Source organism: Pelecanus crispus, chromosome 11 (genome assembly GCF_030463565.1).
Source record: "Pelecanus crispus isolate bPelCri1 chromosome 11, bPelCri1.pri, whole genome shotgun sequence".
In the NCBI taxonomy this organism is placed as follows: Eukaryota; Metazoa; Chordata; class Aves; order Pelecaniformes; family Pelecanidae; genus Pelecanus; species Pelecanus crispus.
In genome coordinates, this window is record NC_134653.1 from 35,498,502 (window position 1) to 35,519,202 (window position 20,701).

General features: G+C 37.6%; 1 protein-coding gene across 3 annotated transcripts; it reads right to left on the bottom strand.

Moving 5' to 3' along the window:
• Positions 1-463: 463 nt before the first annotated feature.
• On the bottom strand, positions 464-19,002 carry STX2 (syntaxin 2). Of its 3 annotated transcripts, none has more exons than XM_075718139.1 (11): positions 18,941-19,002; positions 12,505-12,576; positions 11,902-12,001; positions 10,365-10,439; positions 9,368-9,441; positions 9,060-9,168; positions 7,220-7,293; positions 6,975-7,112; positions 5,449-5,559; positions 4,018-4,078; positions 464-2,587 (listed from the first exon to the last, which is right to left on the bottom strand). In XM_075718139.1, the coding sequence occupies exons 1-11, from the start codon at positions 18,968-18,970 to the stop codon at positions 2,454-2,456; spliced, it is 978 nt and encodes a 325-aa protein (XP_075574254.1). In that variant the 5' UTR covers positions 18,971-19,002; the 3' UTR covers positions 464-2,453. The 3 variants fall into 3 exon arrangements, with proteins under 3 accessions (XP_075574254.1, XP_075574256.1, XP_075574255.1); XM_075718140.1 differs by having other exon boundaries at positions 2,551-2,587; positions 3,951-4,078; XM_075718141.1 differs by lacking the exon at positions 4,018-4,078 and having other exon boundaries at positions 2,462-2,587.
• Between the last annotated feature and the right edge of the window lie 1,699 nt (positions 19,003-20,701).

Consider the following 20,701-nt stretch of genomic DNA (forward strand, 5'->3'; position numbering starts at 1 on the left):
TCGGCACTGGGGAATGACTGCAGTTACCTCCTGCGCACCCGAACCCTGAATCTATCCCGGAATTTCCAGTTCTGGGGTAGGCAGGTAAAAGGAAGTTATTTTAATTCTGTACTGTGAAAGATGCACTTTTATCAGGATTTTTTGAGAATACATGAATAGCTTTATTCAAATAAATAATTCCCATATTTTTTCAAGTTTAATATTAAAGCAAAATTCCATGGGCACAGTTTAAATTAATAAATCCCATTAACGTCTTCATAATTATCTCTACACTTACTTTGATCATCTCTACACCTGCTTTGGTAAAAAGTTTCAGGAAATACACTACCTTTACTCTAAGACCTAGGCATCGGCTGTTCGACATACGTCACTGCAAGAACATACCAGCCTTATTCAAACACTTACTGGAAAATATGCACAAAGGTCACAATAACATCATGAATATAAAAATAGCCACAAGATACATGCTTAGATAAATTTATTAGTGCACAGGTTAGAGATTTACTCCCCTCCAATATTAACAGAACAAAGAGGTTCATGTGAAAACCAAGTTTTGTTTTAAAACAAAATCATTGAGGCAGCTATGTAACAAGTAAAAAGTATGGAGTGGCCTATTCAAATTTCTGGTCTTGATGGCCAAATTATTGCATTATAAATAAAAAAATTCAACATGATGGGATTTGGGGGGGGTCATTTTAGGTAACCAGCTGTTAAACAGCAGAACTGATTTTTTTCCTCCAATCTAATTTGTTTATCTGTATAAATAATATTTACTGATAAAACTCTAGAAAACTATAGAATAAAAATATATTTTACCTAGAACAAGTACTAAGGCAGCCAATCTTTCCTTACTTTGCACGTAAACTTCCTCACAAGTGTCAGTGAGTGTTCTGGATTTAGAGGTAAAGCAATTTGTTCATTAATGAAGCCAAAATTTTTCAAGCTACTTCTTTATGGTTGGCTTGCCAAAAGACCAATAAGAGTAATTTTTTTCTTGTTTAAACATGTTTGACATCTGAATAGCTCCAGCATATTCACAGGATATTTGGCCAGCAAAGCAGGAATATTCATACATACAATATAAATTGTAAACTTTGCTGAATTTCATTAAGTCAGACTGAATTATAGTTTACTGAGTAACTCTGATCTCAGACACTTTCAACAAAATGTAAGTTTAAGGATTCTAACCATTTGGGACCAAGTTATTGCAGTTAATGTTATAATTGCATATTCGGAAACATTGACAAGCGTAGTTTTAGTCTGTGTTTAAAAAGGCACACATGATACGTTCCTGTAATTGTCTTACAGTGTAAATATATCTACATATCTACATGGATATCTTTAAACGATAAGTCAGAAATTCAAGTTACAAATATTTTACACACAAAATACAAAAATAACCTGTAACATTAAATGCAGTTATTTGGTTACATTTGAAGTCTTTCAAGCTTTCAAGTGTTGTAAGCTAGCATTACAACAGGTGTATAGATACTAAAACACTTCATATATGTTATGTAACACATAAATGTCATAACAAATCAGTGTCTTAGTTTGTATTACGTTTCAGACTTTTCTGAATGCGTTCATCCCTACGTGCTATATTCACACATCAACATTAGCAAGCTTCCGAAGAAGAAATCTTGGCTTTCTAGAGAAAAAGTGTGATTTTGGCCCTATTCGTATCAACTTTAAGGCTAAACTGATCCATCAGTCTCCTTTGCACAAAGATTCTTTGTAAAATTATCTGCTCAAGTTCAAATTCGGTGTGCTTCATTACTGCATTCTTTTACCAGAAATGTTGCAACTAACTTCTTGGGAAGGGAAATACTTAAAGCAATTAACCTTAGTCACATTGAAAGAAAAAAAAAAAAAAAAGAAAAAAGCTGGAACATGTAAAAAAAGCTTTTTTTTTTTTTTTTCTTCTCAAGTGTAATGCAACAGGCAGACGGTTAAATAAGTAGCCTTTTCAGGATAAAATATTTTAGCACTTCTTGGAGAAAAAGTTTTTAAGTGTAAGGCTTAGATAGGTTAACGTGACTAAATAATTAATACGCTTAAAGACAAGGCTACATTTCATAAAAATGTTCACACGAGCGCTAACGAAAGTGGCACTGGTAAGGTACTAAAAATCACGATTAGAATTATATTAGCAATAGGAAAAATAGCCAAACAGTCAAAACTCAATAGTCTCTCAACTCCCTATTTAAACTGCTTGTAACACTGAGATATGAAAAAAAAAAAACCTAAGTTCCTTTAGTTCAAAACAATTAAGAGCAAGTTTCAGTCTTACAAATGTATAGTTTACGATGAACATCCATACATATCTCCTAAGACATTCTGATCTTCATTTATGAGTAAACATTAAGAGTGATTTTGTTTTCATTTTTAACCATTAGTGATAGGTCATCATCATGGAACAGCGTAAGGCATCATTTGTTAAAAAAGGTTTGGTTTTACCGAAGATTTATTTTGGAGTTTCTGAAGGTTCGTAACTCTTGGAATGTGCTCGCTACGATAGTGTTGTTGCTAGGATAATTCCAAGTATCAGAAGCAATACAGTTACACATATAATTATGAACATCAATTTCTGCAAAAAAGAGAGAAAAGTTGAGACTGAAATACCTTGTCAGATACAGAACTGTTTAAATACATGCACAGCCACAAAAAAATAGTAATACTGACACCTAATCTGAGTGTCTGGATTTTCTTTCTAAAGAATACTTACTGCTATGATTCCCTATTGTTAGTCTTTCTTTTCTAACATACATGTAACCATAGTTACAAGACAGAGCTATCTGTGTAACATCTCTGTATTTTGCTTCACAGAATAATTGTTATTACTCATACCCAACTTCTGTAAACATCATTAGTTGTAGAGACAGATGCAATAGTGAACGTTTACTTATCAAGGTCAAGTCTAAATACAGTAACATTGCCTACTGCCACCCTCCTTGGATAAATATTTGTAGCCTGCTCAAACCTTTACAATGAGGGAAAATTAAAAAAAAAAAAAAAAAAGTAAATGCATCAAAGTCTCACATCAGGTCAGGTATTTCTGACTATAAGCAACGATACAGAAAATCCTGTTATCTGCCCATAAACCAAAGCTGAGAAGAAACTGTAACATTAAACCAAAAAACTTCGATATTAAAAGAGCGTTAGTTAGGAACACAATTCCTGATTAGCTGTCTGAAATGACATCCCACTCATAGCGCTTAGTATATAGTTTGAAGATACTACATGTAAAAAGTTGAGTTTCTATTGGACTCAGAAGGGTTAACTGCTATTTTCTACTTAGCCTGGCTAGGTGTTATCTTGACAAGAAATGGTATATTAATACAGCAAAAATCTGAAGACTGAAAGCATTCTCAAATTTATGGCCTAAAATTCCGGTTGGAATCTTCACAGACTTCCTTTTACAAATACATTGTTATTTCCCACTGTTTCATTTAGTCTAGCATTAATACACAGCTTCGAAGTAAGAGTAAGAAATTTTACAACGTTCCGCAAGGCATAATAGCCAACTTCATGGTTGTAGACATCTACTTTAATGAAAACTCTACTTAAAACCATAGAAAACCCCATCTGATCAGGTTCCAAGTGTAACCAGTATTCCATATCTTAGTGCAGATTGTTTGCTGATGTGAACTTTCAGTATTAAAAAAAAATTAAAAGCACTGCAAGACAATAATTGGACTTGTTGGTCTCCTTTCCTGCTGTGTTTACGAGTCGCACGTAGTGACTGCATTCTGTAAGTGTAGCGGCTTACCACTAGATGTCAGTTTTCAAAATTCACACGCACAGCGCTGTTATAGCATGCAGAGACAGAGAGAATCCACCAATGCGCCTCCCGCCTACGCCCCGTACTAACTGTGCAGGTATTAAGGATTAGTAGAACAAGACAAGTTACCAGCGTAAAACAAGAGCAAATTAGTTGATTAGTTACTTACTGCCACACTGGCAAGAAGTCATGCATGCTGAGGTTATCCAAGCATCACCGAATACCAACAGACAAACCAATAATTAGAGCGATTATGGCAATCAACACCAAGGACACAATGATAATTATCCACATTTTCTGTCAAAAAACAAGTTGTTATTATTTTAATATTAAGCACATTAAGACTTGCATTTATTTTCAGTTTTTCAAGTAGTCAGTTTTTAGACCCACGCTCATTTTTATTAAAGCCTGAAGTTATTCTCAAACTTAGATAAATTTATCTGTATACTCTTGCATGCATAAACATTTTAAACAGTGTTTACAGGTACCTAGTGTGATTAATACCTATATAGTTATCAAAGATGAGGAAACCACCATTTACAAATACATTTTGTGGGCTCTTCTGACACTTCTTAAATTTTTTTTTTTAAATGTAACAGGCGTGTTTGTGTTATCTCTATGTAGATATCTGTCTATTCTATATAAAGATGTATTATTCCCTCAAATCCAACTCGCCATAAAAAGCCTCACAAAATTGCACGGCATCTCAAAAGGGGAAATTACAACGTCAGAGGAACACTTCATTTACTCTGCAATCCTACAGTTACAAAATATAAAACCAAATTACTTAGTAGTTTGATTTCAGAATACATTATTTGGCTTTCTGATGGGAAGAAAGATATTGAAACACAAAACAAGTTTCTATGCCAATGGAAAATGCCTGAACGTTACTTTGAACTCAATTCCTCCGCAAAATTGAATGTCGTAGTTTAACATCACACCCTTTCTAGAGGGAAGATCCCCCTAACCTAGTACTTTTACAAAAGTACAAAACGAGTTATCTGTAAAAAGAATAATGATGGAATTCTAAAAAAGTAAGCCAGCTTCAGCAAAGCCAGTAATTTTATTTTTCCTGCTAAGATGGTGACTTTATAGCTATAAATCCAGGCAAGTTTACCAGTGATTAAGATCCAAAAACCTTTAAGCTTATTTAGAGTCTGAATAATTTCAGGTGTCAGTAATTGATAAGAATAACCTGTGAATTTATGTAGTAGCATAATATATTAATTCTTCTTTTGGGGTTTTTACACTCTATAATGACAGCTTTTTAAGTGGAAAATTGAGAACGTAGCCTTAGCTGTGCATGAATTGCATATCCATCTTTGTAGTACAAGAAGTTTCTGTCCTCTACTGGTAATATCAATTTTTAATATTAACTATAACAAATTAATTCACATTGGCAATGTTCTGACTTCTTCCGGATTACGGGGGTATTTTTCTTTCTTTGTCTGTAAAATCCTTCGGTAAATCTTCCTCTGTCATATACTCATTTATAACATTTTCTAATCTAATTTTAAGTATCAGAACTACAAAAAAGTAAAATGCATGTATTAATTCTATCTTGAAGGACTGAATACAACAACAAAAAAATCAACTAAAATTGAAGGTCACTTCATACTGTGCTAAGTTAATATACCGACTAGCACAATTATGGAAAGACAGCATACCCTTCGCGCTTTACTTTGATATTTAACTGCCTTTTTTGTCTCTTCTTTTGCATGTTCCACATAATCTGATGCATTCATCACGTTCTTTTCTATGTTGTTGATCATTTCACCCTTAAAAATGAAATTTTGAAGAAAAAAAAATTTATTATTGGAATCCATGGATCCTTGTTTAATGAACCTAAGAGAAGAAAGGCTATAGAACATCAATGATTATTTTAAATAAGTGAATAACGTACATATTAGTGGCTGACATTTTTTCTACTTTGATGTGTAAAGGAAAAAGGGAATGAGAAGCAAGGGCTCAAAGTTCTAACCAAGCAAGGAACATTGATGGGCAGGGCAGGCATATTTCTTCCTGCAAAACAGGAACAAATACTGAACACCTGAAAACATACCTTCGAATGTGAGGTATGTTTTAACAGCCAAAACTAAAACTGCCATACTAAAGAGATCAGAAATCCCTGACGTGCCTGGAAGTGGGAAAGGATATTGACTGTTTTGGCACAAGGTTCAACAGTTATATAAGAAAACGCACACGTATAATAGCTACTTCAAAAGTTCCTCAGAAGTGCGGGTTTAGAATGTCAATACATAAAACATTCAAATTAATTACGATGAATGAAATTTGGTAATGAAATGGAGGATTGGTGACAAATTACAGTAAGTCTGTTACCTGTGTTTCTGTCCATCAGAAGAAAAAATCAGCAGCAGTAAACAGCAAAGCATTAAAGAATGATGCACAAGTGACTTTTGTTCATTTCTAATACAAAAGAAAACTGCTACCAATTTGCCTTCGCTATATGTTTAATATCAAAGCAACACCAGACTTCTATAACAAAACCCAATTAAAAAAAAAAATAGTCCTTTTCAGGAAAGTTTCTCCCCTGAACATTATTCTTTTCCCTTTCCCGCTTATGTCAATTTTCAGAACAGAAGTTAAAAATATTTTTGTTAGATAATTGGTATGTAAAGACTACAAATAGAATGATTTTACTTGTGTGTCAAGACAAAGCTTATGAATATAAGAGACGACTTGAATGACTTGTCAATCCCTTTACATTGGCGTTAGTTGTAACAGTAATCATACCTTCGTATTGTGTGCAAGTTGCATACATCCCTGCTAACGCACATTTTATTCTACCACAGCAGTCCTTTACCGTGTCTGTGACAATCCTAAATTCCCAATATATTAACCAACATTCCAGGACAGAGTTGTTCTTGAACATGCACAAAATGTTCAAGCATTTACAATATAAGCATGTTGAAGAAAGTATTAAGTATACCAACTGAAAAGGAAGTCTATGCTTAGTTATTCATAGTATATACTATGAGTACATCCAGATTGTACATTTGCCCAAAACAAAACAAAATCCCTCTATTGATTAACTTCCATATATTCCTATCAGTCAAAAAACACTGTAAGTCTGTATTATCTGAATATAAACAATTGTTTCTGTGCATTTCAAAGAGGAAGACCGGGGAAAAAAAACCATCCCGCTTAAACATGTTTGAACCAGTTAATTTACCTGAGTCTCAACAAACATTGCCATGTCCATAAACATTTCGTGTAGTTCCCGTATGCTAGATTCCAGTTTCATAATATCCTTATGACGTGACTCAATTTCATTCAGAGCTTGCCTAGTTATTTGAGAGTCCGATATAATCTTTGGGAGAATGAAAAAAGACATGGACATAAGTATGTGCTGATACACTTCTAAATAGCAGCAGCAGTACAATAGAAGAGACACATAAGTGGACCAGAAATACATACATCAGAAGTGAAAATGGAAGGATTACCACTCTCTAACATTTCTTCCAGTTCCTCATCAGTGGTGGTCTTTCCAGCTAGGATAAAAACAACAGAACTTCATATAACATCACTTATTCAGTATTGAACATAAAATTTTACCATGCTAGAATAATGACAATTCAAAGAAAATTCTTGTATTGAGCGTTTTTCAAGATAAAACAATGCAGTGTTTAGCCATTACCAAGTGCCATTTTGCATGCGAAAAAAACCCAGAAAATAATCAATAGTCAGAAAACAAATGTAGATTCAAAGCTATGATGAAGAATTCCTGGTTGGTCGAAATTTTTTTGTTTGGTTGGGGTTTCTTTGGGGGGGGGGGGGGAGAGGGGTTGGCTATCAAATTAAAGAGCCTGATCAGAAACATTTACAATGTACATATGAACCTCGCTAAGTGGGGTGTTCTTCAGAAGGAAGAACTTGAGGTACAGAGTATTTACATAACATTCAATACCTACCTATTCACTCATGTCACATTGGCACCTAATTTACTTGCCCCCCACCACTGTGTGGGCAATAAAATCTTTACGTAAATTTGATTTTACCAACACAGGATTATATTCCACATAGAGAAGATGATTACCCATAGCGCACCTTCACTTCTACTTTTCATCGCACATCTAACAACTGATGTAGTTTATTATAGTGTATTTAAGCCAACTGAATCCTATGGATCACAGCGGTATGACAAACGCAAGTGTTATGAGTTACACAACACATTCAAGTGATTTGTATCGTAGTTTTAAAGATTACATATCAAATCCCTGTTCTTCCTATGTAAAGTAAGTTGAGTATCTGTAATAACTTCTATAATTCCGTTCTATCAGATGAAAGTTACAGTTTGAATATTACTTTCTGGTGTTAATACCCAACAATGCTGCAAAACCGGCTTTAAAATGCTTAGTGCTGAGGAAAAGCTGAAGGCTCTAATTGGGTCCTAACAACACTAACTTAGAGGCAGCATGTCCTGAGGTATTAGGGTTCCTCCCCTCAAACGTACAGGTAAAGAAGAATGTAACTTCCTCAACAAGCTTTACTGACATGCTGAATTGAACCATTAGCATGAGAGGCTAATGACAAATTTGAGAAGCACATGAAAAGCAAAGTCTTCTTCTAATTTGCCAACTTTTCTGTTTGCATTTCTTATTTCAGCAATATATGTATTTGCTTTTACAGGAGATAATTCAAAAAGGTTAATTTTAGGTACGAGATGTTAGGGATTTTTTTTTAGACACCTTCTGAGGTAGATGCTGTAGGTCAGAGTAGAGTCAGGTACCTTTCTGAAATCTCCTTGTAATAACCACTGATGAAGTCAGTCAAATGTGAGTCAGTCAACAAATGATTAGAGTACATATAATGCAGGACTGATTTTATGTCAGCTGAATTTAACAAATGTTCTTATTGACAAAAATAGCGTAGCATAAAAAGAGATGTTGTCCTGTTTAGCATGTTAATTTTAGAGTGGCTTTTAATAACACCTGCTATGTTCAGAATGAAGCTTTTCTTAATGTTCCATTTAAAGTTGCAACATTGGAAAGAAGACAAAGGAAAAAGATATTTTCTTTAATAATTTTTAACATAAAAGAAATTATTTACTGAGTTTTCTCTATTTTCTTTACAGCTGTTCTAAAGAGTAGCATCAAAGAGTTTATGCCATATGATAAAATAGTTTCTTTTCCCTCACATGCTTCAAGAACATGTCCAAGATGTATGATGCTTTGTACCATCTTTAAGTAATAAGAAACAAGGGAGGTACTAACAACACAATTCGTCTTTTTTAAAAAAGTATATTTGTGTCACTTACTTATTTCTAATTGTCTCTGTATCCGACCTTTGCTGCGTTCTCGAAAAAGAGTTTGGGTCTCGTTGTATTCCGTCATGACCTCCACAAACTTGTGAGCTAATACAGAGTGCTGTTTTTTGAGGATTTAAACATGTGGAACAAAAACTTTTATTTTTTTGATACAGCAAATACTACCGCACAGCAACTAAAAGTGGTATTTACATTCCAACAAAACAGAACATGAAGTTCTGAAACAATTTCAGAAAAGTGAAACTCATTCTCCCATTTACTAGAATCCTTTTGTTTAGAGAAAACTTAAGTGATCATACCTGCGTTTTTCTTATCCTGAGGTCCACTGATGTCCGATTAGCATTTTCGCCCTGATCAAAACTTTGTTCAATAGCTGAGAACAATACAAGAATATTATGAGTCAATGTTCAGTATAATTATTTGATAGTGTAGCTCAGTTACTTTGTAGATACTATTAATTATTACTTTTCTCATGTACAAGCTCCTCACAGACATGTTTAACATTTCAGGGAGAGGTCAGGGGTGGCAGAAATTTAAAATAATTTTGATAGTTGGTACAGAGCTTAAAACACAGTAACTACTTCAGTACTCTTAACAGAGCCATGCTACTGCCTATTACTCTGGAAGAATTTCAAAAGGTATACCAAAATGGGCTGCTCGTACAGTTTAAACAATAAACACCATTCCCTAGTGTTTATGGAAGGACAAAAGCATGTAGTAACTGTAAAACAGTAACATTAAAACACTCCATATATGCTAAACAATTAAGACATACTCATAGGGGTAAGCCACAGCAAAATTAGCTAGTCTGAATTTAAAATACAATAGGAGCAACTCCCTATGTAGACATTTATGCCATGGAGACCGTCTTTCTGCAGTTCAAGTTAATCAGCTTCCAAAACATCATGACCAAAAAAGAGCATTTCAGCTGCAGAATACATTTCTACACAGAGGAATTACTTTGCATTGTGATTTTCTAGGTTCTTTCTGAAAGCAAGCAAGCTCTTTGTCCTGTTCCACAAACTAGGCTGCGCTGAGACCTGGTATTTATCAGCAGTGAAGCTTGCCAAGGAGGAAAAAAGTAGAGGATGATACCATTACTGACATGGGCTGTATATTAGTTGGCAAGGAGACAGTTCTCTCTTTCTTTTTTTTCTTTTTAAAGAGCTGTACAATACAATTTATACACGCATAATGCAGCTTTTAAAGTTCAGCTACAATGCATTAAGTTTGTAACACTGCTACCACCCTGAATCGTTACAAGCAACTGTAGTTTTATTTCTTCTCACAACTCACCCTTTAACCTGGCTCGGATTTTATTAGCAATCTTCTTTATTTCCTCATTTAATTCTTCAAGTTCTTCCTTTGTTCCTTTAAAAAAATTTTTTTTTTGTTTTAGAACTGCTAATGACTGATAATAGTAAGCCAGCAACCATCTACAACTCTACCTTGCCATCTCATAATTGTACTCAGCACAACCATGCAGAGAAGTTGTTTATTATACTCCTAAGTACTTTAAATGCTATTTTTATAACAGCATACTATCAGATTCCTGCTTCTTATGGCAGGCCCTTACACTTGGGAAATGTTATTACCAAATCACCAACTAAAGCAGGTGATAAAATATCCCGCATTTTTTTGTAACGTAACACTTTCAGGGTAATATTCATTTGCTGGTCAAAACGAAAGTTCACTGAAGTCTATCAAGTTGAAAATACAGATTTATCTCACTTTTTTTTAGTTCTGTTGTTTATCATGGACTCACTGCTTTTGCCCTTATTAACATAACCGTACCGTGCACTACCTATATTTTTTCAAGACTACTATATGGAGTATTCATGAAGAACTATCTAGATCTCTGTTACTGGGTTTACTGAAGACACTAGACTCACAAGAGCACGCATTACTTATAAGCAATGTCATGTTCCTACACAGTTCAGATGTGTTAACGAGCACAATTTTTAGCACAAAACACGAACTTATAAATGTGCCGAGACCACAGATTTTAAACATTCAGATGAACCCTTATTAAACCTGAGATTCATTGACTGTATATAATTAAGACAAAAAGCAGTCTGCAACAGCATTTGTAAGAATACAAACATATGCCCATCCATAAACAAAGAAAACAGGGGAAAAGAAAAACTAACACCCAAAGTTCATTTTTCATCAGTAAGAAGGTGTTAAGCTAGTGTTGCAACATTCCACAAAAATATCTCAGCATCTTTTCTTCCCTTTTCTTTAAACACTGCCCACACACCCAGAACAGAGAAGGTTCTATGTTTCTGGGTAAGTTCCCTAACTTCCGAGTTCTCTGTTCAGAAAGCACATCTTCATTTTCAGCTTCGGAGTTACAGCCTCTAAAAATAGGGTTCCAGCACAGAACTCTTACTACCCCTAAGCAGCTGGCCGTAGCGTTAGTGTTAGACAGGATCTTGCCCCTACTGAAGAATAAAGAGAAGATGATGGCTCTCCTGTGCGAGCTTCAGTTGACAACTTCAACATTTTCACAAATTAAGAGAAACACAAGTAGCCACTAAGTTTCTGAAGACACAATCAATTTCAACATATTAAACTGAGTGTTGGTCTAGCAAAGGTTTGGATGATGCAACAAGTATTCTGAAAATGTATTTATTCAAATGAGACTTTAAAAAGGTAAAAATAAGCAAATGAAAATATTAATTATTAAATATGGAAATATTTAAATAAATAGCGTTACGTTTTACATTCTGAACACCCAAAGTTCTATTCCTATAGATAGCTAAAACAAAAGAAAAATTATTTCAGAATATCTAGCCACAGATGTCCGAAATGTAAAAAAAGTGATACTCACTTCCTTCAGGATTTGGTGCTGACAGGATAATGCTGTGCTGCTTCTTCACTTCTTCCACATTTTGTGCTATTTTTGCTATATTATTTCTAAGTTCCTCAACCTAGAAGACAAGAAATATGGCAATGAAAACATGAGAATAATTCAGGGCAAAGATTTCTTTTAAAGATTTTCTTTTTTAAAATTGTTGATAATAAAAATCATGAAGTATTTCACTGCAACATTTGTAAGTATCTGACAGAAATCCCAGCAGAAATGTTGACATTTAAACAGCTTGCACTTTTTTTTTTTAAGAAATAGTTGCTATTAAGAATATAATTTTAGTCTGTATTGCCAAAAACTTAAGCGCTACTATTCTTAATAAAAAAGATTTTAAAATTCTATAAGCAAATTCCTTGTGGACAGGGAGTTCAAAAAACTTCTACGCAGTAAAGACAGAAAATATCCTGAAATAAACAAGCAGAAGCATCACCAACATTTGACTTGGCATACCATTACAAAGCATGTTGTGCGGTGTGTGTGTAGATGAATTGTTAAACCTATTCACAGAAATTAAAAGGCACGGAAAGAAAACTGTAACTCTTTAATGCATGGTGAAAACTCTACCTGTTGGAAAAAGTCATCCATAAAATGGTCTTTTTCAACAATAACTGTCTCCCCATCTTCGTTTCCTTTACACTGTAAAAGACAACAAAACAAATCTATGAAATGAAACTCTGGATACTGTTCTGAAACAACTACTTCTTCCCCATTGCTACTGCGTACACATTTTTGTCAGCAGTCTGCGAAGTCATAAAAGTAAGTTTTCCTCTTCTGAGGGCTGTAATCTAAAAACAAATAAGCAGAGAGGTCAAAGAAAGTCACCTGACTACCACAAAGTTGTGAATGCTACAGCATGTAAACTGCTTCAGGACAGAACCAGTCTGTAAGTGATGCCACAGTTTTCATTACCCATCATAAAAATTATTAAAATACAATTTGGCATACAAATGTTCTCTCACAGCATAAAGATACTCCCACAGCGAGTCCCACATGAACCGAACAGAATATTCGGTTTACCGAGACAGTAAATCAAACCCTCTCACAGAAACACTAAGAGGGGTGCCGATGACTGGCTTGTGACGTAAGAAGCTACCACCTAACGAAAGCTAGAACAAAAAGCTATCAGCATCTGCCTACTAGTTTTGCCCTCGGGTGTTTTCGAGGCTGCCATTCCACGCCAATTTAGACATAATTACGCTGCACTAAACTATACATGCATTACATAATTGATAAACCCTTAGAGCAGCAGCCAAGGAGGCAGAAGCTCGAGCTGACAGGCTCTCGCAGATCTCCAAGGCACATGGCCCAATACGTTCGTTCCCTGAGTCACGCCTCCCTAGCCCTTGAGCTGGCCCGGAAGAATATATGGATCTTGACAGTAACCGAGATCCAAATTTGCACGAAGGAAGAGAGAATTAACATGCATCACATAAAGGCAAAGACTTCCAGCTTCCACGTTCCCTAGTTCCCTCTGCAGAGCACACTGAACTGCATTGAATCAAAATCAGAGCAAAATATTCTTCTACCATAAAGTCAATGGGTTACCTGTTAAGAAAAAGCCTACAAGACAGGTAACATTAAGGGATTTTCATGTTCAAATCTCCTTTTTTCCTGCAAGCCCCTCTGCCTTTGACCTTTTAACACCCACTTTCTGCCCCTAAACCCTGATCCTATTACCCCATAAGCCCTTTGTTTCTGGTTTTATTAAATTAGGTGAGATAGGTATTATTTGCATGACAATTCTGCAATTTAATCCAACGTCAAACACTGCTATTACCTAATACAGGTTACACTCAATGACAGTCTATACATCAAAATCTACTAAGACCGCCCCAAATCTTCAAGGAAAGTTATTATACTTTGTGACAGTTCCTTTCCTGCAAACTCAGGGAGTGCATAAAGCCCCATGACAATATGTTTGTCGGAAATCATCTGGGTTTATGCTCAGGGGAATCACAATGCCTCAACTGAAATAAAGGAATTTAGATGTTTTTGCTCTCCTGGACCACCCTCCAATCACTCATAATGCTGCGTGTCATTAAAGACTTTTTGTAGTTACTCACTTTGGGAAGATGGAACTCTATGTTAAAGAATCTGCCCTTAGGGACTGTAATCAATTAATAGTCTTGCTTAAAACAAATACGCCCAAATGAAGTCACCCAACTTTTACCCATGCCAGAGACTGCAGTGCTACAAAGCTACCAGTTGTAAGTTAATATTTAAGAATGAACTACACTTCAAAGACATTTCATTACCTATGTAAAAGAACACCTTCTGCCTACATTTACCGAGTAAAGAATAATCTTTCTAACTCTTTATAACCACATCCTGTATTTAGTTAATTGAACTAAAAATAATAAAACTAGTACTAGTATCATCCAAGAGATCAGCATGTCAGCTTTTAGCTCGGTCAGAAGATCTTAGTACAATGTTAAACACCTGAGTGAATCTTAAACAAATCAAAGACACAAAAATCTTACTGAGAAGTCCTGTTTGTGGATGCTAGGCTGGAAGGAAGCAATCACGATCACCCACCCTGCAGTCAGTTCCACATTCATTTCACTTTCACATTTGGTTGCAACACCACCCATGACAGATCCATTTGCTGCCTACAATTTGTTGAAGGATTTAAGGACAGCCTACCTGAACATCAGCACTTGAAAGGCAACTGATGACTTGTCAACCTCTATTCTCTATGTTCTTAAATCACCGCTTACCTACAACACAGCTTATTTGCTAACTCTCTTCAACTTAAGTGATGCACCTTCTTTTGACAAGCACACAATTCAACCAAGAACTCACTTTTGTCATTAAGTTTAGCAGAAATGCATTGTTTCTCCTAGACATTCCCTCCTCAGTATAAGCAGTATCTCAAAAAACCTGATAAGAAGTTTCACGTCAATGCCAAGAGCAATCTAATGAAGTCTGTTTGCTGCTCATACCTTGACCTTGGGACTGAAAGTCTAGGCCATACAACTCCATTACAGACTTATGAAATATATCAAACTCCCTCCAAAGTTGGTTTACATGACAGGATCCAGATATTCAGACAGTATCATTTCTCAGCTCCAAGTAGGAGCCATCCTGATGGTTTATGAAACTTCTGACATTTCCCATACCTTATAGAATTGTGGAATTAAGGCTAGCTTGAGATGTCTTACCAAATTAATTACTGAGCTTTGAAGCTGAAAACAGCTTTTGACCTAAAAACATGACTATTACTGGCCCCTGAAATTCCAATCAAGGTTAGTTTTTTCTCAGTCCAGATCACCTGTATTCCTCTGGCAAGCTGCAAGGATAGTAACTGACCACCACCATCCCAATGAATCAGACCCAAGGAGTGGGTTACAGAGCGTTAGAGTTTCTCCTTATAGCATCAGTGTTTCAAGCAATTCTTTTGTATCAAAGTAGCCAAGGAGGGCTTACGGAGGGCCAAGGAGATCTATCAGGCAGCTCTGGCAGGTCAATCATTAACATGCATTTAGTAGCATTATTGTACAACCAGAAAAACATCATATGGTAACAGTCTACAAGGAATGACGCTGTTATGACATGGAAAACATACAGCTCATCTTCAGAAAATTCCATGTTTGAACAAAGACTAATGTAAGAGGTTAACTCAGGGAAAAAAGGAACTCAGTAATGTTTTCCTCCTTCTGAAAAGAAGCCTTTTGCATTTTTTTTCCATACCACCCAATTCTACCAATTTTAACTTTCATGACTTTGTGGTTCTTCACTTGTTCCTAAACAGTTTTGGGGGCACTAAGTGAATGCCCAAGAAATAGTTTACAAAAAAAAAAAAAAAAAAATAAAAATCAATGCAGTTCTGTTCAAGCTACTGATCCTTGTTTAACAAAAAAATAAAGCTACAAGCAAATACAAATGTAATTTTGAAAGGTTATGTCTAAGATATCCTCAGTAACACCCAAAGAGTAAAGAAATATAAAAAGCGTGTATTTAAAATGATTCACTGATCAAGCAAGAAAAACGGATTTCAACAGATAGCTCAGCATCCGTTTCAGCATACAACAAGAAGGTAATTTTTGAGCCATATGAACAACGCACCCCAAACTTCAGATCATCGCACTTAAGCAGAGAAGGTTTACATCCTACCTCTTTCTTAAATGATCTAACAATAATAACAAAAAAGTTTGAATGAGTTTTATTAACAGACCTTTAAAAGGACATCTGTTTTTAGTATCTGACACTGGCTGAATGCACCGAACGGAGGGTCTGAACACAGATCCTACAGCTCTTTTTAAGCCATTTTAAGATGGACTTGCATCCGTGAGCAGCAAACCACTGAAGGCTGGGAGAATGTTTTACACAATCATTGCTACATACTTGCCCTGATTTTTTTCTTCTTCCCTAAATATCTACCACCAACCACTGCTGAAAACAGCATATTGGATTAGAGAGAACCTTTTATTCTTCTTTTAAGCTTACACTCATTTGCACTCAAGATAACTAAAACCAGTCTGGGATTCGATCAATTGTCCAATTAATTGTATTAAAGGACAATTCAAACAGCTGAAAGAAGTTCATTTTGCCCTGCTTGGAATAATTTAGAAACGACATTAAAATAATCCCCTAGAAGTGGACAAATACAATTATGGTTGCTATCTTCTGAAAATGCATGTACTTTACAAGACTTCTTCCAGCTAGAAAGTAAGAGGAAGCAACGTTATCTGAAGGCTATATAATCTGCACGTCTTCAGCAATTTCTCCAGCAACTGTTTTAGCACTGTTAAACTGCCTTAATACAGTGTATTAACAAAAGTATCAAAAAGTTAAGATAATTTAATGTTAATGGACTACAAACATTGATAAGTAACATTTCTCCCTCTTCTTTATAAAGGGAAATCTAGGAAAACATTACAACTTTTAATGACAGAAGAGTTTGCCTGCTGTCAAATACAATCCAGGAACACACAAATGAAGACATGTAAACTTACATTCACATTTCTTTCTTACATTTCAAAATTTACCTTTCTGCTGAAGGGAATACCGTATTTAGTTAAAATGGGTCAGCACAGACTGGCTAAAGTACAAGGATCTCTTAAACTACTTGCGTATCACATTGGGTCTTTGGGGGAAACGGGGCGGATGGAGTTTACATGTAAGGTACAACCAAAGTAACAGACAATGACATTTTGTATTAAGGGAAAGAGGCAAGGCATAGTTATTCTTGAAGATTCTGCAGGCCCAGGCCTGTTTAAAAACCAGAATGCATACGCTCTACCCTTCACTTAATGATTTAGCCAAATAAAATACAATGGAACTACACTAATCAAACTGAAACAGTTTGGAAGATAGGGAAATAAATGTTAATACATTATTTCTTCAGATTCTTTTTTCCTTTTCAAAGCAATCTTATCTACATGTGATCAAGGATGACTGTTCAAAGCATTTATACTAGTATGGGAAAATAACTTCACAAAAACATGAGCTTTTTTGATATTTCAGATAAAGATGTAAGATGGAAATTGCTACTTCCATGAGTTCCCTGTGGAAATCAAGTTTTACAAAGCTATATCCCTCAGGTATGTAACTTTTCAAAATGTCATGTCAACTACACACTTCTAAGTGATAAAATGTAGACTGGATCTTCAATAACTTCTACGTTCATTTGATGTTTAAATATTTTCTTCTAGTTAGAAGAAAGCTTCCATTTTAAGTCTCTAGGCTATTTCTTAATTCTACAGGCAGTGAAAATTATGTTGATGAGCATATGAAGCACTTCAGCAATACCCACCACTGTGTTTAAAGTAGTAGCTTGCTGCAGTACAGTAACATTTTCAGATGTCAAATACTAAAAGCTGGCTTAAAAACCCCATGTACAGTTGCTTTAAAAACTTTTAACACCACCTAAAGGGTGGGTTTTTTTTTTTTCGTTAAAAATAACATACAACAGACCATTGCTGCTTCCCCTCAGTCAGAAGGAAGTCTACATGTTTAAGAGTATAAATTAAAAAGCAAATTCAGATCACTGTTTGCTTTTCCTCTTTCTGGGAAGCATGCACCATCACTGAAATTTGGCACATACCCCTACAACCTGGACATGTTTAGAAAGAGGAAAAGGGAAGAAGTATACCTGGAAGAAGTTACACATTTCTTTGGCATGACTCTGAAACATCTTTGCTGGTAAAGACACTGTAATCTAATCATGTGAAAACTTTTCAGATGCCAATTCATCCTTTTGGAGAGGAAGACAAAGAGACTGGTAACTCCATCACTTAGAGAGGGACCTTCCAAAACATATTTTGTGATCCAGAAGATAAGAACTTAATTTTAAGGTGAACAAGCCCCAAACCTGCATGCAGCTTAACACAAGCCAACTTCCACAAATATGTGGAGTCCTAGAACTATCACAGGAACTCCTGGGTGTTCTCCATTTCCATTTCTTTTCAGGGGGAAAAAAAAAAAAAAAAGTCAAATATCCTTTTATTTTAACCAAGCCATATCCTGTTGAAGACAGACATGATGGTACCTCCCTCCAGCTCTCCATTCTTTTTTAGGATACTGTTCTCAAAGCACAAATAAGGGAAAGGAAAAGAGCGTATAAACATAACCAGCTACCATTTTGTAAACACGCGGAAAATAAAATCCGCAGATAGCTTTACTGACGCACTACTGGTTAAACAGTTCCCAGGCAGATAAATCCACCCCCCCTACACCACGGGCAGCTCGAAAACAAAATTATTATCCAGTTTATCTGCCACTGAAAACGTTAGCGCGCTGGAGGCGAGGAGGCAGCGGGGGAAGGTGATCTGCAGCCACGGGAGAAGCTCCAACTTTGCTGCCGGATCCCCAGGCTCCGCCGCGCCTCCCGGGAGGAAGCCGCCCCCCTCCCCGGGAAGGCAGCTGGGAAAGAGCGGAGCCCTCCCAGCCCCAGGGCCGCGGCCGAGGCGCCGGCCCCGCGGCGGAGCACCAGCCTTCCCGCCGCCCGCTACCTCCGGCGGCGGCAGCGGCCCGCACGGCCCCCCGCCTCCGCACTCACCTCCGCCAGGTCGGCCAGCCGGTCCTTCATCCCCGCGGCGGGCTCGGCGCCTCCCGGAGGCTTCGCGGGCCGCTCCCCTCTCGCTCGCCGCCGAGGGCCGCCGGGGCCGCCTCCCCCTCGCTGGGCCGGGCCCCGCCCGCGGCCGGGCCGCGCCCGCTGCCCGCTCCCCTTCCGCCCAACGGCGCCGGCAACCGCGGGCCGCGCCGCGCATGCGGGGGAAGGGGCGGGAGCGGCGGCCAATCCCCGGGCGGGGAGCCGCCTCGCGCCGGTGGCGTCACGGCGCGGCGGGCCCTGAGGGGATTCCTGGGGCGGCGGCGGGCGGGGCCGGCGGGCAGAGCGGGCGGGCAGAGCGGGGCCGCCTCCGCCCTGGGACGGCGCTGAGCGGGGGCGGCAAGGGGAGCAGCGGCTCGTGTGGGAGGCGGGCGGCGCCCCAGCGTCCCGCCGGTGCCGACGGCCAGCGCCCGGCCCGAGGAAGCGCCGCTGCTAGGCGTACCCCAACGAGACGTTACACGTTTGGGAGGCCGTCGTGAGAGAGGGAGTCCTGAAAAGTTGTGATTGGATTTTTTTTTTTAGTTGAACTTCATTGAATTCCTTACTGGTGCGCGATCTGCAATCAGACCTCGCGAAATTCATGTTTAGTCCAGGCTGCGTACGGGCTGCGTCCCCTCTTTCCTGAGCTGCTGCTCCTCGCAGGCCACAGACGCGTCCCTCAGCCTTTTCGTAATACGAGGTACAGCTTGCAGCCTGCTGCTCACCCCCAGAACGGCCAAAAGCGATCCGTATCGTGACTGCAAATCGAGAGAGCTGCACGCTCCCATTCCACGGAGCAGACGGTGACCCGTCGGCTTACCGTAACTTCGGCTAAAAGGCGTTGACGCGCGTTGCGTGTTAGTGATGTTTAGAGCTCTAGTAAACCGCCAAAACTTTGCCAAAGTCCTAAATCTGTACAGTAACAGGCATGTCTTAGAGGCCTGGGAGTTGCTAGGAAATGGAGCATGCGCATACTACGGAAGGCAGAAGATCCTCGCTGGTGGTGCGTTCTTAGGTGCTTGCTAAAAAGTACTACTGCGGTCAATTACCTGTAATCATTAGCATCTCAGTTCCATCATATATAGACTTAATCTTCCAGGCTACAAGTTCAGTGACTGTAAATTCTAAAAACGTTACTTTGGGATACCGAGCATAATAATCCAATGCATAATTTTCCTCATGTATTTAAAGAATTTTCTTCCAGTGCTGGATTGGGAAGTTAAAGATCCTGAATTAGCCATGTAAGCCACTTTAATGAGAGTAAATTGCTGAATTCTTGTTTTCTGAAACAATTTAGGTCTACATCTGCCCTTCATCATTGACTAAGTAAATGCTTATCTTCCCAGAGTGTAGTCTCTTAACGAAACCTACAGTCAGATGTGTTTTACTTGCTGAAAAAATGAATATAGTTTGTCTTCTGAATACATATTTTAACTGCATTTTGCTCCTGTACGATCCATTTCACCTATCCGTGCTGAAAGTGAGTAATTTCCTCTTCAAATCTTTTAGTGTAATTTCCCGTGGCGCCTTGAACACCAGCGTGCAGCCCTCCGTTCCTGCCTGAGCTCACGTTCCAGAGACATTTCCGCAATCACTGCTGTAACTGGGAAGTACAATTACATTCCTTTTCGTTGCTCGCCCTCATATAGTGTTGCCTTCTTTTACAGTTTACAAAATTATTTTGCTTCCTACTAATACAGTGGTTATATTTAAATACGCTGTTTAGCTCTG

Coding starts and splice junctions, on each gene's coding strand:
- STX2 (XM_075718139.1), bottom strand. CDS start 18,970: ATGAAGGACCGGCTGGCCGACCTGGCGGAG. Junction 10,440..11,901: donor AGCACCAAATCCTGAAGGAA/GTGAGTATCACT, acceptor ATTTTTTTAAAG/GAACAAAGGAAGAACTTGAA. Junction 7,294..9,059: donor ACAGAGACAATTAGAAATAA/GTAAGTGACACA, acceptor TTTTTATCCTAG/CTGGAAAGACCACCACTGAT.